This window comes from Punica granatum, chromosome 1, assembly GCF_007655135.1.
Source record: "Punica granatum isolate Tunisia-2019 chromosome 1, ASM765513v2, whole genome shotgun sequence".
Taxonomy (NCBI): domain Eukaryota; kingdom Viridiplantae; phylum Streptophyta; class Magnoliopsida; order Myrtales; family Lythraceae; genus Punica; species Punica granatum.
This window is the reverse complement of record NC_045127.1, coordinates 11,498,169-11,512,797: the sequence shown is the minus strand read 5'-3', so window position 1 is coordinate 11,512,797 and position 14,629 is coordinate 11,498,169. Positions and strand designations below refer to the sequence as shown.

At 37.5% G+C, this 14,629-nt stretch overlaps 2 protein-coding genes and 1 long non-coding RNA gene across 4 annotated transcripts; all 3 read right to left on the bottom strand.

Annotated features, from left to right (window-relative positions):
* Window positions 1-583: 583 nt before the first annotated feature.
* On the bottom strand, window positions 584-2,795 carry LOC116198301. The gene is made up of 4 exons (XM_031528594.1): window positions 2,408-2,795; window positions 2,217-2,268; window positions 2,015-2,082; window positions 584-1,234 (listed from the first exon to the last, which is right to left on the bottom strand). The coding sequence occupies exons 1-4, from the start codon at window positions 2,543-2,545 to the stop codon at window positions 686-688; spliced, it is 807 nt and encodes a 268-aa protein (XP_031384454.1). The 5' UTR covers window positions 2,546-2,795; the 3' UTR covers window positions 584-685.
* Window positions 2,796-6,514: 3,719 nt separating this feature from the next.
* On the bottom strand, window positions 6,515-9,851 carry LOC116209570 (disease resistance protein SUMM2-like). 2 transcript variants are annotated; one of them, XM_031543282.1, is made up of 2 exons: window positions 9,638-9,851; window positions 6,515-9,356 (listed from the first exon to the last, which is right to left on the bottom strand). In XM_031543282.1, exon 2 carries the CDS (start codon window positions 8,290-8,292, stop codon window positions 7,429-7,431), a length of 864 nt encoding a protein of 287 aa, XP_031399142.1. In that variant the 5' UTR covers window positions 8,293-9,356; window positions 9,638-9,851; the 3' UTR covers window positions 6,515-7,428. The 2 variants fall into 2 exon arrangements, with proteins under 2 accessions (XP_031399142.1, XP_031399218.1); XM_031543358.1 differs by having other exon boundaries at window positions 6,515-9,353.
* An 840-nt stretch (window positions 9,852-10,691) lies between these two features.
* Window positions 10,692-13,207, bottom strand: LOC116214246. The gene is made up of 3 exons (XR_004158258.1): window positions 12,569-13,207; window positions 11,650-11,871; window positions 10,692-11,130 (listed from the first exon to the last, which is right to left on the bottom strand). It is a non-coding gene; the product is annotated as an uncharacterized LOC116214246 (long non-coding RNA).
* Between the last annotated feature and the right edge of the window lie 1,422 nt (window positions 13,208-14,629).

Genomic DNA, 14,629 nt, shown 5'->3' with positions numbered 1-14,629 from the left:
AAGAGACCCATTGGAGTATGTTCTCTCTTTTTAATGGAGTTTATCTCTGTCTGACGCGATCCCTATGTGGCAGTGTGGGTCCCAATCCAGAGACAACGGTGGAAACTCATACATCGCAGAAAGCCATTGTATTTGGTTTTAGAGTTGAGTTGAGTTAAGTTTTGATTTTAATTGGTTTTGTAATGATTGTATTGTTGAATTATGAGAAAAAATGTGAAAAAGTAATAATTGTATTGTTGAATTATGGAAAATGTAATGACTAGTAAAAAGAATTTAGTATTAAAAATTGAATTGAATGGTTAAAAAATTGAAAAAAATGGAAAAATAATAATTGTGTTGTTGAATTGAAGATAAATGTAATTAAGTGGAGTAGAGTTTAAGAGAATTTTTGAAAACCAACAGGCCTAGTCCTCCAAGTTTTTTGCTGAAGTCTTTTCGCTCCTCATTCTTTTGTTTCTCGAGCAATTTAGTCCTCGTTCAACTCTCAAGCATTCCCCTTATACGTATATTTAAATTTGGGACGGAACTCACGTACGTGCAAAACAATCGCTTTCGCTTATTCCTAAAGGCATGATACCCTCAGTGAGACATAACGGCATTTATGGAGGTTCGGTAAAAGTAATTACAGTAAATATGAAAACGGAAAAATGAATCAATGCTCGAATTGAATAAATGATTGTTCTGGTCAAGAACGAACACAAGAAGATCTACTCCTAGAGAGTCCTCCCCCTGCCTTGCCCACAAAAATGGGAGAGTCCCTCTTCTTTGTCCCAATCCTCTGCCCACACTTTACCCCACCATTATTTTCCATCCCATTAAAGCCCCAAAACTCTCCCAAGTTTTCATTCATGACCCTTGTCCTCAGATGCGGGTACCCGTTAAAAAGGTAGTGTGATGGGTCAAAGATCGGGGACTCCTTGCGTGCCCCTAGGCTATCGAGCTTGGCCCGGAATGTCCCAATGCAGGACGAGTTATTGACGAAGTGCGGGAGCTCTCTCCTCAACACAGCGTTGGCCCTCAGACAATTCTCTATTACTTTTGCTTCCTCTCTGAACCGGTCCTTGATCTCATTCAGTCCTTGGAATGCCCTCAGGGACCTTGTGCCCTTGTTCGGGCTTGGGGGTCCCGGGGCTGTTGTCGTGTAGGGGATTCTATTGCATTCCCAGCAGTAGTACCTCAACTTTTCCGAGTCGAAGGCCTTCCTCTTGGTGGCGTCCGACAGGCATGCATGCGCCTATAAACAGAACGAGAATTTTCCGTGAAATCACTATCTTTTGGGGATATATAGAATTTGAAACAGGAGAATCATCGGAGGTGAATTTAGGAAGAATGAAGAGAAAAAGTTCCATGATATCTCATTGTGGTTGAAAGTACCATGTGACTTAACAGTAGTATATATGCAGATGTTAATGTTTTCACGAGAAGTCTCTCATATGACCAAATTCAATTCCTAAATGAAGAAAAATTAAATGTCTGCAATTCTTTTGTGCTGTTAAAGTAATGGTCACGAGGATTGGTTAAACCCGAAATATTAATTCAACTTTCGTGTATTAATATTAATCCAACTTTCGTATATCAATGTCTGCAATCCAGGATTGCTTTTCTTTTTCTATTAAGCCGATATTGAGATGTGAAAAATTATAATCTAGATTCAATCTAATTAAAAATTACATTGAATTTGCCATATGGAGCATCATATTTGTATATAATTTTAAAATATAAAAATAAAAATCTAACCGAATAATCTCAAACCCGATCGAATTACTCCAGGATAAATCAAAATTTCTCTGTAACAAGCAATAGATGCAAATCTACATTGTCATGGGAAGAACAATATGAACCGTGATTGCAGAAAATGCATGACTTACGCACTCAAGAATCATCAAGAACTCTTGTTAATGTCGACTTCTCGAGTCAATGAATTAATGGCAGTATATTGCTGAAATGCTGGCCATCTCATCAGAGAACTCAATAGAGAACAAGAAAAACACGAATTAGAATGAGAAAAACTTACCTCGGAGATAAGCTTGAAGGCAAATTCAGCTTTGGGATGCTTGTTCTTGTCAGGATGAAGCTGCAAAGCTGCAATTTGGGGGCCAAAAAAAACACAAATTGAAAAGAAAAGTTAACATTAACGATCACGTTTTCTATTTTAATAAATATAAACATAAATTTAATCCAAATATAGAAAAAAAAACATAATTGTACAAACTCACCTAGCTTATGGTACCTCTTCCTGATAATATCCAGCCCTGCATTTTCATCCACCTATATGTACATAATTAAATTTGAATCCACAAAAAGTTGAAAACTTTGTCAAAACCAAAGAGGATTCAAGAAAATGCAGAAACTGTTCCTCGACGCAGATCGAGTAAGTCGTGGACATTCCGTGAGAAATTAAACATACTCCGAGGATGTGGTACCAGTCGATGAATGGCGCTTTCCTGCGATCGTAGTTATGCGAGTGAGCACACCAGATGGCGCGTTTTGAGATGGAGCATATCTCAATCGTGAGCCGGGTTTTGTCCGCGTCCAGCTCGCCCATCGATTGGTTGATTCAAGAAAAAGAAAACAAGAAGATGAAAGAGTTGTTTGTGGGCAGTCTCTCTTTTTTATGTTTTTTTTTTGGGGGAGAGAGATTGGATGAATGAATTTAAAAGCAAAGGTGACAAGTGAAGGAGAGTGATAGAGCGGTTAAGGAGAGAGAGAGAGAGGGAGAGATTTGAAAGTGGTGCAGTTGGTGGGAATTTCACGAGAGATTGGGAGAGACGAAGAGGAGGAGAGAGCTTTTAACGTTGTTTTGGCCACGTGGCAATAATCGAAATTTCCTCTCGAGAATTTTGAGGTTTGATTGATTCTACTTTGCTTTCTTAGTAGGCATTTTGCTTGATTTAATTATTTAGATGTAAGGTAGTATATTATTTATTTCTAATTCTAAATGCATCAATCAAAAGGAGATCATCCATGCCATACTCGGTCTAGAGAATTCACAGGAATATATATTGACTCCAATGAGATTTGAACTTGGGCATGGACTGTGGTATGCCACGTACATAACAATCAGGACAAATCCTTGAGGTCTGTGATCGACATTTATTCGCACGAACTAGCAGTTTAAATTAAAAATGCAAGTTAATAAAACACGAGATATGATATAGTTGATAAACTGTGCCTTGTGTTAGTAAACATGCAACATAAGATTCTTGATCCGATAAGTTGTTTAGTATGAGATAATCCATTTGGATTACTGGAGATCTGATTTTAAATTCCTTGAGTCCCGTAGATTTTTATGTTTGACTGTAGAAGATTATGGGTAATCTGAATACCTAAGGTAATTTACTTTCCCATTTAACTGGTCATATAACTTTCCCAACAGGGCTATTTAGATTACTAGTAATGTAAAATATTACCAATCCATACGAAATATGATAATGAAAATTACTGGTAATTTAAAAAGTGCGAGTCTATCTCAGCGAAACTCCAAAAATACCACTAATCTTCAATGGTAATACACTAAACGCTACTCAAAAATATCGCATTGAAATAAATTTGAAATGTAACTTGGCCATTGGCAATTCCAAGAAAACCAAAAATCAAGGTGTAGGATGATTTTCCTTTTTGGTTTTTTCCTCTTAGTTTGACTATTTAGTGAGATGCGATAAAACTTTGTAATCTTCGATGCATTGAGAAGCGGGGTAGTTTGACTCTTTCTTCCTCTTTTATTTCCAACATTTACGTACGGATTGTTCATCTCATTTTAGCCTAATAATCAGTCGATTTTCTTTTCCTGTTTCTACTTCATAGATGTTAAATTCGTAGAGTATTAATTTATAGCTTAATTTTCTACGAAGATAATCCTAGCAGAAAGAATATATTGTAAAGTTAGATATTGAAGATCTTCATTTTGATTCTTTCGAATGAGTATTGTCTAGCAGTTGCATCGATCTACTTCGTCTTATTTTAATGAAATTTGCGCTACCGCTCAGTGAAAATGTCACTCAATAAAGTGTCTACTGATCAAATAGCTTAGTGAAAGAAAGAGCACAGAGAAATGAGAAGTTTTTTATGGTCAATAAAAATATGCATCTGCTAAAATTATGCCTTTAACTTTCAATAGTTTTAATGATTGTTAAATTAGTAAAGTTATTTTGTGATAGGTAGTTTTGAGAAAAAGAATGTTACTTCAACTATCACCCTCCTTTAAATCGTAATATAAATATAGATATAGATTTAAGATCAACATCTAAAATATAAATCATATATATTGTTATCGAACGCCATATATAAGATAATTTATATATTGATACTGAACAGGTTGGCACTTTTTTTTCCCTCGCTTTTCTTTGGCACATTCCTAATTTTTTTTCTGGTGAAAATTTAAAAGGAGGTGCGCAAGATGAGGATTGCAAGCGCCTTTTTTTTTTTTTGGGTGAACTACACACCTCTAATTTTAGCCAACACTTTTTTGCCTTTTCTTTCTTTAAAATTTCCTTTATATAATTTCCTTTCCTTATACTTTACTCAAGTTAAGTTCCATTCCATCTCAGACGCTCTTTTCCAATGCAACTTTCATTTGTGTAACACACCATCTATTTCGCCAAAAATGTCTCCTCGTTGTGGTTTCCTTTTCCATTTTTGATTTTTTTTCACTAATATATACTCTTTCTCAACTATTTATTATGTCCGGCAGAAACAAAAGAAACTATTTATTATGAATAGAGCAAGTCAGGAAGATGATTTTAACATTTATAAACTGATTTTGAGGGAACAACACCGCCCAAACTAACTTAAGTGGTTCGAAAAAATTTTATTCTTGGATGACAGAGCTGATGTTTTTTTTTTCTCGGAAAAAATGGATTCAAGTTCCCCTAATTGACTAACATACTCCTTTTATTATTTGCTGTACCAAATTACCCCTAATCCCATATTATGACTTTGATAAATATGGTTAGACCCCCTAATCACTCTCTCATATCCATCTTTTCCTTTCTTAACTCAGGCACACATTGCACCTTTTGTAAACTCTTATATCTTTTGTCAAAGGTTTACTAAATTTCTAACATTATTAGAAACGTATCTAAAATACTTATATCATATAAATTCTTATTTAAAGAAGATTTCAAATATTTCCTATCTATTGAGTTTGACTACTCTTTTGAAAATCTCAATATCAATCAAAATATTTAAAGGAGCCAAATCTTTATATTCATATAAAATAGTTGTCACTTGAAGGCAATAATATATCACTGTAAATTACCAAAGAAATTTAAAATCTAGCCACTATAAGTAATTTTAAAATGATAGGATTATGGAAGCCTGTGGGATGGCAATATGAAGTTTAGATGCGCTCTTTTAGTTATTTATTACCTTTTTACAATTATTTTGTTATTCATTTTTAGTTTAATGTCTATGTTCATAGCAATTATACGGTGAATTTTTTCATTAATTCTATATTAGATATGAGTTGCCTTTATTCCAATAATAAACTTAAATATTTGCAACATTTGGTCATGATTCTAGTTTATACTTTTTCTTTTTCATTTGGTTTCATAATCTTTTAATTTATGGATTATTAGTTTAAATAATACCCATGATTTTTCAACTTCTATTATGAGTGTACGATTAGTCAAATCATATAAACTCTTAATGTATTATTGCAACTAAAATAAGTTCAACTTAATACAAAAAGTTTCTCTTTTTTTTTATAATTCTATAATTTGTTTCAATTTCCTGGCATATCGCAAAGCAACAATATAATCGGGAATAATACGGGTTACAAATATACAATTAGATGCAGTATAATTACCAAGTGATAATAAATTAAGAAAGGCAATGATATACTTGGAAGAGTGATTTGTATTTCCATATTCATCAAATCATCATAAAGATGTAATTGAGGGTAATTTGGGACAACAAACAATAAATGGAGTGTATTAGCTGATTAGGAGGTGGAAATAGCCCCAGCCCAAACTTTTTTATGTAATTTCTTTTTTTCATTTCATATCCTCATGCTCATCATGCACAATAAAGTAAAGCTGCATGCATTTCGGGAAGACAAAAAAGAGCAACGAAAAAGAAGAAAAATTATATGTTTGGAAAGATCTACTGGAAATCTTAAAGGGAAAGTAGAAAAAACAAAAAAATGACAATTACCAAACAAAGAAAAATAATAATAATCAAATTTGCTAAGGTTTGATCAGCTCCGCCAATTCAATCTTTAGCTAGGGGTCACGGGAATCCATAAGAATAGGTTCCTATAGTATATGGAGACAAAGTTCCAAATTCCAAATTACCAAAGGTTGCATTGAGTTCAACAACTTAAGTTGGAAAAATTGATAGGACAAAGTGTAGTTGTTAGGACCCCCAAGAGCTACATGCTAAATTTACGCAAATAGATGGATTTTCATTTTTTTTTTCCAATGAAAAATCAGGGCGAAGTCCAAAAAGTTAATTTAAAATTACAAAGAATATAGACGGGTCAAGGAGACTTCTATGACATCTCTGACAACGCAACTTCACAAATCAAGAATTATGAGATTGCTGAATAGTGACAAATATATCCTTGATGTACTGACAATGATGAGAGGTCTTATGCACCATTAGCGGCAACTCGAGAGCTTAATTTGCTAGTGAATCTGCACAGTTATATGCTCTCCTGTTATCGAGACAAAAGTTCCTTGACCCTATTCATTGGATATGTCCGATTCTCCCAAAGGAAGAGGTCCTCGGCTCCTCGCTCTTGGGGGCAAGAGTGCTTCAACATGATCTTGATGGAAACACTTTCTCATGCTCAGATTGAGTCCATCCTTTTCATTTTGCTGTGAACAATGATCGGTGCGAAATACAGGAAATGTTTTCAGAGCCACTTAAGATTGGGAAGCTCCCAGAGCCACAGAGATTCCAAACTTTTTAGAAGATTTCGCTGTTTTCCCGGGAAGATATACTCCAACTGATTGCACCTGCTGAAAGAGAAATCTGTCAACTGGTTTAAGTCCATCAGCATCAAAGGACACATACGAGTGATATCGTGGCAGTCCTTTATAGAAAGTTCAAGTGTGTTCTTAGGAAGAAAGGATAGGCCACCAAGGCTGTTGCTGATCTCGATGCTTCGCTTCTGCAATTGCACATGGAAAAGGGTTGAGATTTCTAAACCGACCCGAAAGTGGAATTCCTTTAGAACCCCCCAGTGCCCTGAATTTACGTTACTCTCAGGGGCTTCCAAGTCTAGGAATTCAATGTTGAGACTCACTAAGTGATCAACGATTGTGAGTTCTTCCACAGTGGCTTCTATATTGTCTGATCTTGCAGGCCATCTCCACCTGCTCCCGAGCATCGAAAGGTCCTCGAGAAGGGTGAGCTTGGAAAAGATCCCTCCAGCCACCAGATTTAAATTTTTTGTCTGAGATAGGTTGAGGGTCCTGAGATTTCTCAAATTTCCCATCTCGCTTGGCAAAGGTTGAGGGTCCTGAGATTTCTCAAATTTCCCATCTCGCTTGGCAAAATTTCAATCCCTGTGTTTGAGAGGTTGAGTACCATCAAGTCCTTGAGCTTCTCAAACGATGATGGCTGCTGCTTTAATCTCGTGCAATCCCTTAGAACCAAGGAGCGCAAATTTATCAATTCAGAGACAGACACAGGAAGAACTTCTAAGCCAGTGCGGGACATATCTAGGACCTTCAGTGCAGGCAAGTGACCGAAAAAGCAACTCGAGATGTTCTTCAGGGCATGGTTTTCCTGAACCAACAAAGTCGTCAGCTTCGGACACCTTGGTTCTCCCAGCAGAACAGGAATGTTATTTTTCATCAATGATATCCTTTCGAAATTATTACTCCATTCTTCTCCCTGCAACGGCTTGTTTAAGCCAATCCCGGGTTTGACGATAAACCGATTCTGCACTCTCGTAATGTTAATGGCCATGTCCCTCTCGATATTGTGCATCTTCATGCATTCTGCACTGTTCTCGTTAAAAGCTGTCTCTAAAAAACGGGCGTTCTTCAGTTCATTGATGATAACAGAACACTCGTCATTCTCCGCTTCCCTGTTCGGGTAGTCACCAATCAGGCCTCCTGCAACCCAATACTCGATCAGCTCTGAGAGATTGATTCTGTAGTTGTCGGGAAATAAAGCACAGTACAAGAAACACTCTCGAACCATGTCATTTCTTAAGCTACTGTAACTGAACTTCCCGTGTTCAAAGACTTCGCTCTCGATACCCCTTATCTCGTTTTTTGAGCTCCTCCTCAGCTCGAGCAAAGCATTTCTCCATTCCCTTCTATCTTCCACTTCTCTCATGGCTGCTCCTACTGTGATGATGGCAAGAGGGAGACGCCCGCATTCTTCTGCAATGAGTTTAGCGTTCTTCTATGCTTCAGGCCCAAATGCAATACTGCAGCCAAGTCCGACTCGATCTCTGAACAGATTCCACGCCTCCTCCTTTGAGAGAAGATCGACTTTAACCACTCTTTGAACCTCCACTCCCCTGCAGACTTCCAGTAACCGAGTGGTTAGCACTATTTTGCAGCCGTTCGACTGCTTGGTTCGGGAATTCAGATCTTATAGAGAGGATACGCTGTCCACATATCGTCTAAGATGAGAACAAACTTTTTCTTCTGCCTAAAGTTCAACAACTTAACCGCTCATCCAGTTTCATCCTCATCCTCAAGGAATGGATCAAGCTTCAAAGTCCTAGCAATATCAGATTGCAGCTTCTTAAGTATAAAGCTTTTACCCATATAACAGAACCAATGGAATTGCTCCACACGAGACAATTATTTACATGCATCATGAGGGTCGTTTTTCCCACTCCTCCCATCCCATAAACTCCGATCTTTCCCAAATCATCGCCCATTAAGGATTCCCAGATCACCTAGAGATTTATCTCGGCTGCAATTTCTCCGATCAACTTCTCTGCAGACAACATCTTCCCATGCTTGGCTGAAAGATCAAGTAACAATCCATCAGGAAACCGGTCACTCTCCTTTTAGTTTTCTACATATCTGATCTTCTTCACGATCTTCTCCCCGTACTCTCAAAAAACAGTTGGGTATACACTTTTTCAGTTCCTTATCGACTTCAGATTCTATCGTTTCAACTTAAGCATTCATCTGTTGGACATTCACGAGGCACAGCTGCACTTCACTCTTTGGCTTCCTCAATCTGGTGAATTCAGCAATCTCTAACTCTGAGCCTATATCATTGTCACGACTGTTAAGTTCTCTCATCCTGCTCCTCAGTTTGTCGGCTTCATTATTCAATCTTGTCACGTGCTTGAATTGTTGGGAAAGTTCTCCACACACCGAGCTCACTGGGGACAGAAAATTCAATATGCCAGCAACAACACCTGCAATCTCCATCTGCTGGAAACAGTGTCATGTTAACTTTTGAGAATCAAACCGACACAGAAAAAGGGGACTTGAAGATGAACATGATGTAAAATGATTTAGCGCATTAGCAAACTGCCATGTTAAATATCATCATCCGGCAATTGAGAACAAGCTCTTGGTCATAAACTTAGCTGTGCAGTGAAAAGGAAAGCAAGCAGGCTAAGTTAGCTCAGTTTCTGATCTGAAAATCAAAACGATAAAGCTACAATCCTCCATCCGAGATGGATCTTGAATTCATCCTGCTTAATACATACCTTAGAACTGATCTTCTTCTTCCTTTGATATCGATGCTTTCCTCTGTTCTAATCGAAGGATGTCATGGGGAATCGAACTGACATTGTTGTTCTTATCTTTTATTTTATTTCATTTTATTTTTACTCAGAACATCGATTGTCGTTCTCTCTCAGAAAGTGACTTTATTGACATTTTATTCAGAAGGGAAGACTTCTGACATGATTCAATTCCATTTTCCACATTTTGTGGTACTATTGGCATCTATCATATCCTATATTGACAGGGGACTGTTATTAAGCTTTTTATGATATTCTGCACCAATGATTGAATCTAATCATCTCTGCGCTTTCGTCCCATATCTCTGATTACTCTTTGACCATGACCACATGTTTAATTCAAGCCTTAAGGTCACCATGTTTCATTTTCCTCTGATTAAACCGTTTCGTGTGACAATGGACGACCATTTCCATAGATATATGATCACGCAATATCATTAATGTTGAGTTGCAACCTCCGTCGCCAGCAAGAACTCACCGGCAAATATAGAGGAGCATAACTGTGACGCTGTAATTCATTGAGATTGTGACAGAATCCATTTCACATCATCGCCTCGTTATTCAATATTAATTATCAGGTGACAATTTGAGCAACCTTTTGACTGTTTAAATTGGCCCGTTCCCTTGCGTTTTCAGCCTTCAGGAAGAATCAACAAGTTTTTAATGCTACATTTCCCAATTGCAGGATACCTTCCTTCAAAGTTAGATCCCTTTATTTCGGTATTAACCATGGTAACAGGATTTCAGAAACTCAGGAGGCTCCTCTTCCATGATACCTGATCTTGATATCTCTAGGTACTTGCGGATGGTCGTTTTGCGATCAGCCAAATAGGTGTGATCAAGAAAATTGTCATAGGCAGCCCCAGCAAGATTATTTGCAGCCAAGACACTGCATAACATGGGAAACAGTTTGCTTAATAAGAAGGAAATTGACAAGAAGCACATCTCGTCATTGTGGTGTCGGGTAGTTACAGAAAAGTTGCACAGCAACAATATATGCTGAAACTGAAAGCTCCAATAAGACTTTTCTCCTCCCGACTCCCAACTTACTCACTGAATTACATTTTGATACGGCTTACCCGACCATCCCTACTCAGTGAAACATAGATACAAAAGTAATGTGCAGAAAAGCACTCCGACATGTCAACATCTTTGTTGTGCAAAACTGTCTATTGCACTGACAATTCTATGGAACATATGTAAACTGATCATGAACCCAGCAATTATATTTTCCATTCTATCAGGTGCCAGAAACATAAATATCCATTAACATAAAAGAAATTTCAAATTTGTATTTGAAGCTTAGAACAAATATCTTTTGTGAAAACCCAAAATTCTATTATCCCAAGTTAGAAATTAACAGTGTCGAAGATACATACGACAAGGTAAAACATCATCCCGCCAGATCTTATCAATACCATATAGTCCATAGTATGGGAAATAGATCTCCTTGCTTCCTGCAAGATAATGGAAAGCATCAGCAAGCATGTATTAATGGATCTGGAAAGGCTCTTCAGGGGTTGCTCATCATATAAAATAAGTTGCAAGCAGATATTGACAAGAAGTCAAGAACAATTGCCAACAAACCCTGAACCTCCTCCGTGAAATCTAAGTAGCAAGTTCTCTTAATCTGATGAGATTTCATGTAACCATATAGAGTAAGGACGGTTCAATGAAGTAATACAACTTAAATATGCTCTGAGGCTTGCTGTGAAATTGAAACTTCGAAGAGGTGCTGATATTCGGCATAAATACTCATGAATAATGACTACTTTTTCAGAGTCTAAACAAAGGTGTGGATTGAAACGACTGTATGCTGCAAGAGAATGTGTTGACAAGGTGGCCCAATTTTTATATGGTTACCCAATTGCACAAATTGATTGACATAATCAAGACTATTCAGAGGTTTCTACTTAATTCAGAAACTAATCAACATGCATGTAAACAATATCGTCGATGTGGTGAGAATGAACTACCTTTACATCTGACTCGGAAGAATTCCTCATCACTATAACGAGCTAGAAAAATCACCTGCAGCCCGTTGGTACCACCAATCGGAACTTTAATCAGCCGCACGAACTGGCTAGGCATAAAATACAAAGAGAAAGCACTATAAAATCATTTAAACATGAAAATGTCAAATTTTTACGCGCAGCTTGATTGCCATATGGATTTTCATCAAGTATGCGAGGCAAAACCTGCAAGGGACAAAACTACCATTGAAAACTCTTCATCTAAATGTGTGTGTGTGTGTGTGTGTATATATATATATAAAGCAGATACACTAATTAATCAAGGGGAATTTACCAGCCAAATGATAAATTTGATTAAATGGCGGGAAGTAAATTAAAAACGGTAAATAAAATCGACAAGGAACACGACAATCATGCAAAAAAGCGATTTCGATTCCGAACCCTCTAAACAACTCCCCCATGGAGTTAGATTGGGAGTACAAACCCAATCCGACTCAGGTTCCATAATCCCGAGTCAGATTGGGAACCTGAGTCGGATCGGAAAGAAACAGAAGAATTGAAAATGTATGATACAGGTCTTCGACAAACAGAGGTGCAGGTGCTAGTTGTATCCTTACATCACCAGAAGGAAAACAGCTAAGGATGCAATAGTACTGTCCTAACGAATAATGAAGCAGAGTATGAAGCTTTGGTGCTGGGACTTATGATAGCCCATGAAGGGGGTGTTAAAAGGATTCAAGTTAAAAGTGACTCTCAACTTGTAGTCGGGCAAATCTTAGGAGAATGTGAAGTTGACTAGGTCAGGGAACGTGCACCTCATGCTTCTCTCCGCTTGAACAGACGCAAAACTGTATCATTCACACATGGATACTGTTATTCAGGCTGTGGAGAAAACCAATGAATGTACTGTCAATTCCTGTACCTGAGAGGAGAGAGCCGAAGCCACAGATTGAGATGTGGCCTGCAGAGGAGGGGAGCTTCTCGAAGTCGGACTCGCCAGTTCTCTCAGTTTGAGATGGTCCATCGCATGATTACTGTACGTCGTGATTGGCAACGTCTGCTGAAGTGAAAGAGCTGGATGAGAGAGCTCAGGGAGGGGAGTAACACAAGAAGGCGACATGAACTGAGACCGAGGAAGGTACAGCTTAGAGTCCTATGCACCATTGAACAACTTGAGAGACAAATACATCTTTGAAGGACTGACAACGATGATAGGTCCTATGCACCGTTAGCTGACAACTTGTGAGTTTGATTCGCAAGTCAATCTGCATAGCTATGTGATTTCCTATAGGGGTGCTAGACATCCACTACAGATTATCAAGATTAAAGTTCCTGAACCTATTTGTTGAACGTTTCTGATTCTCCCAAAGGAGTGTGGTCATCGCTCTTCCCACCTTCCGAGCAAGAGTGCTTGGACATGATCTTGATAGAAACACTTTCTCATGATCGGATTGAGTCCATCCTTTCCATTTTGCTGTGAAAGGATGGACTCAATCCAAAAATGCAAGCAAACTTTCCGAAAAAGCAAATTGTCTGATTGATTATGTGATGACTGAAATGAGAAAACTTTTTTGATCTTTTTTCATTTCATATCTTCATACTCATACACAATAAAGTAAAGCTGAAATGAGAAGGAAAATATATATATATATATGGAAAGATCTAATCAAGGGCTTGGACTAAAAACCTTAAAAAGAAAGGTGAAAAAACAATCAAAATAGACATAACACAATGGCACATACCCTCACTAGATAACTATGTTATTCCAAATTGGATATTCAGGTGGGACTATCCATGTCTATTTGTTAGATACTAGTGAGGAAACCACGTATGTTGCACGTGGAGTATATGTAGAAATTTTTGTGCCATATGTTAAGAACATAAAAACATCATTTGAAGAGGTTGACTAAGGGCTTTGCCATGTTAATACATCATATATCACATTACGTTTCCTTTAAATCCTCTAAGATAAATAAACATAGTTAGCTTGAAGCATTTTTTTACTTAGAGATGTCAAATGTGCCCTTTCATAAATTCCTACTTTTTGTCTCTAATTTATTTGTTTCCCTCTAATGCCTCTTCAAGGCTTCAATTCCCGCCAATTCCCTACTCTTTTCCCATTCCATTGATGGTCATGGTGATCACTCTCAATCTATACATACATCCCTTCCCACAGTCATACCACCTAACCCTATATTTTTCCCTTCCTCTCCTGCACCGTCTCCCTCTCTCTCTCTCTCTCTCTCTCTCTCTGCTTTTCATCCCCAAACCAGACAAACTTCCTGGTTTGCACAAATTACTCTAATGAATGGTGCATGACTACGACTCCAAACTGTGATGAATCAATCTTTGATTAATCAATAGATTACAAAAAGTGAGAGACTTTTCTTTTTCTGGATCGACTAGCCATAAATAGAAAGCACCGAGGAAGAACGAGAGAGAGGAACAAAGAGGCGGTGAATATGACTCTGAAAGTGAGAGCGAGGACTAAGTTATAAGGTCTTCGGAGATGTGAAAATTTTTCTTCATTTAGTAAGAAACTCAAATACTCTTTATTGTTCGACTCATGATTTCAAGAGTTAGAGGGAGAAAACTCAGTTTGTGGGCCGTTAATGGAAACTTGATGTAAAGATATTCATTTTACGAGACTCTTATATGTTTAGACTCTTATGATCACAAGGAAGACGTAGGAATGTACATAACTCATGTTTGTTGAACAATTCAACAGTTACATCAATTTAAATCTTCTACGGTTATGGTAAGTAATGAATTTTGACCTACACTTTTATCTGATTCCTTCACCTTGTGAAATTCTATTAATTTCTGAAATAAAAATTCATTTTGTAAGGTTTCCATAAACATGAAGATTCATGGGTTTCTACATAAAGAAGTAACCTGTTGAATTTGACCAAGCGAAGAGTTCAAGACCTTGTAGTTACTATGTATAACCACTTTGAGAGGTACGTGACATCCTGTTAATACC

What these genes read in the sequence shown, in the direction of transcription:
- LOC116198301 (XM_031528594.1), bottom strand. Translation starts at nt 2,545, where the DNA reads ATGGGCGAGCTGGACGCGGACAAAACCCGGCTCACGATTGAGATATGC. An exon ending in ACTGGTACCACATCCTCGGA is followed by an intron (nt 2,269 to 2,407) that starts GTATGTTTAATT and finishes ATGTACATATAG; the next exon opens with GTGGATGAAAATGCAGGGCT. An exon ending in GAAGAGGTACCATAAGCTAG is followed by an intron (nt 2,083 to 2,216) that starts GTGAGTTTGTAC and finishes CCCAAATTGCAG; the next exon opens with CTTTGCAGCTTCATCCTGAC.
- LOC116209570 (XM_031543282.1), bottom strand. Translation starts at nt 8,292, where the DNA reads ATGAGAGAAGTGGAAGATAGAAGGGAATGGAGAAATGCTTTGCTCGAG.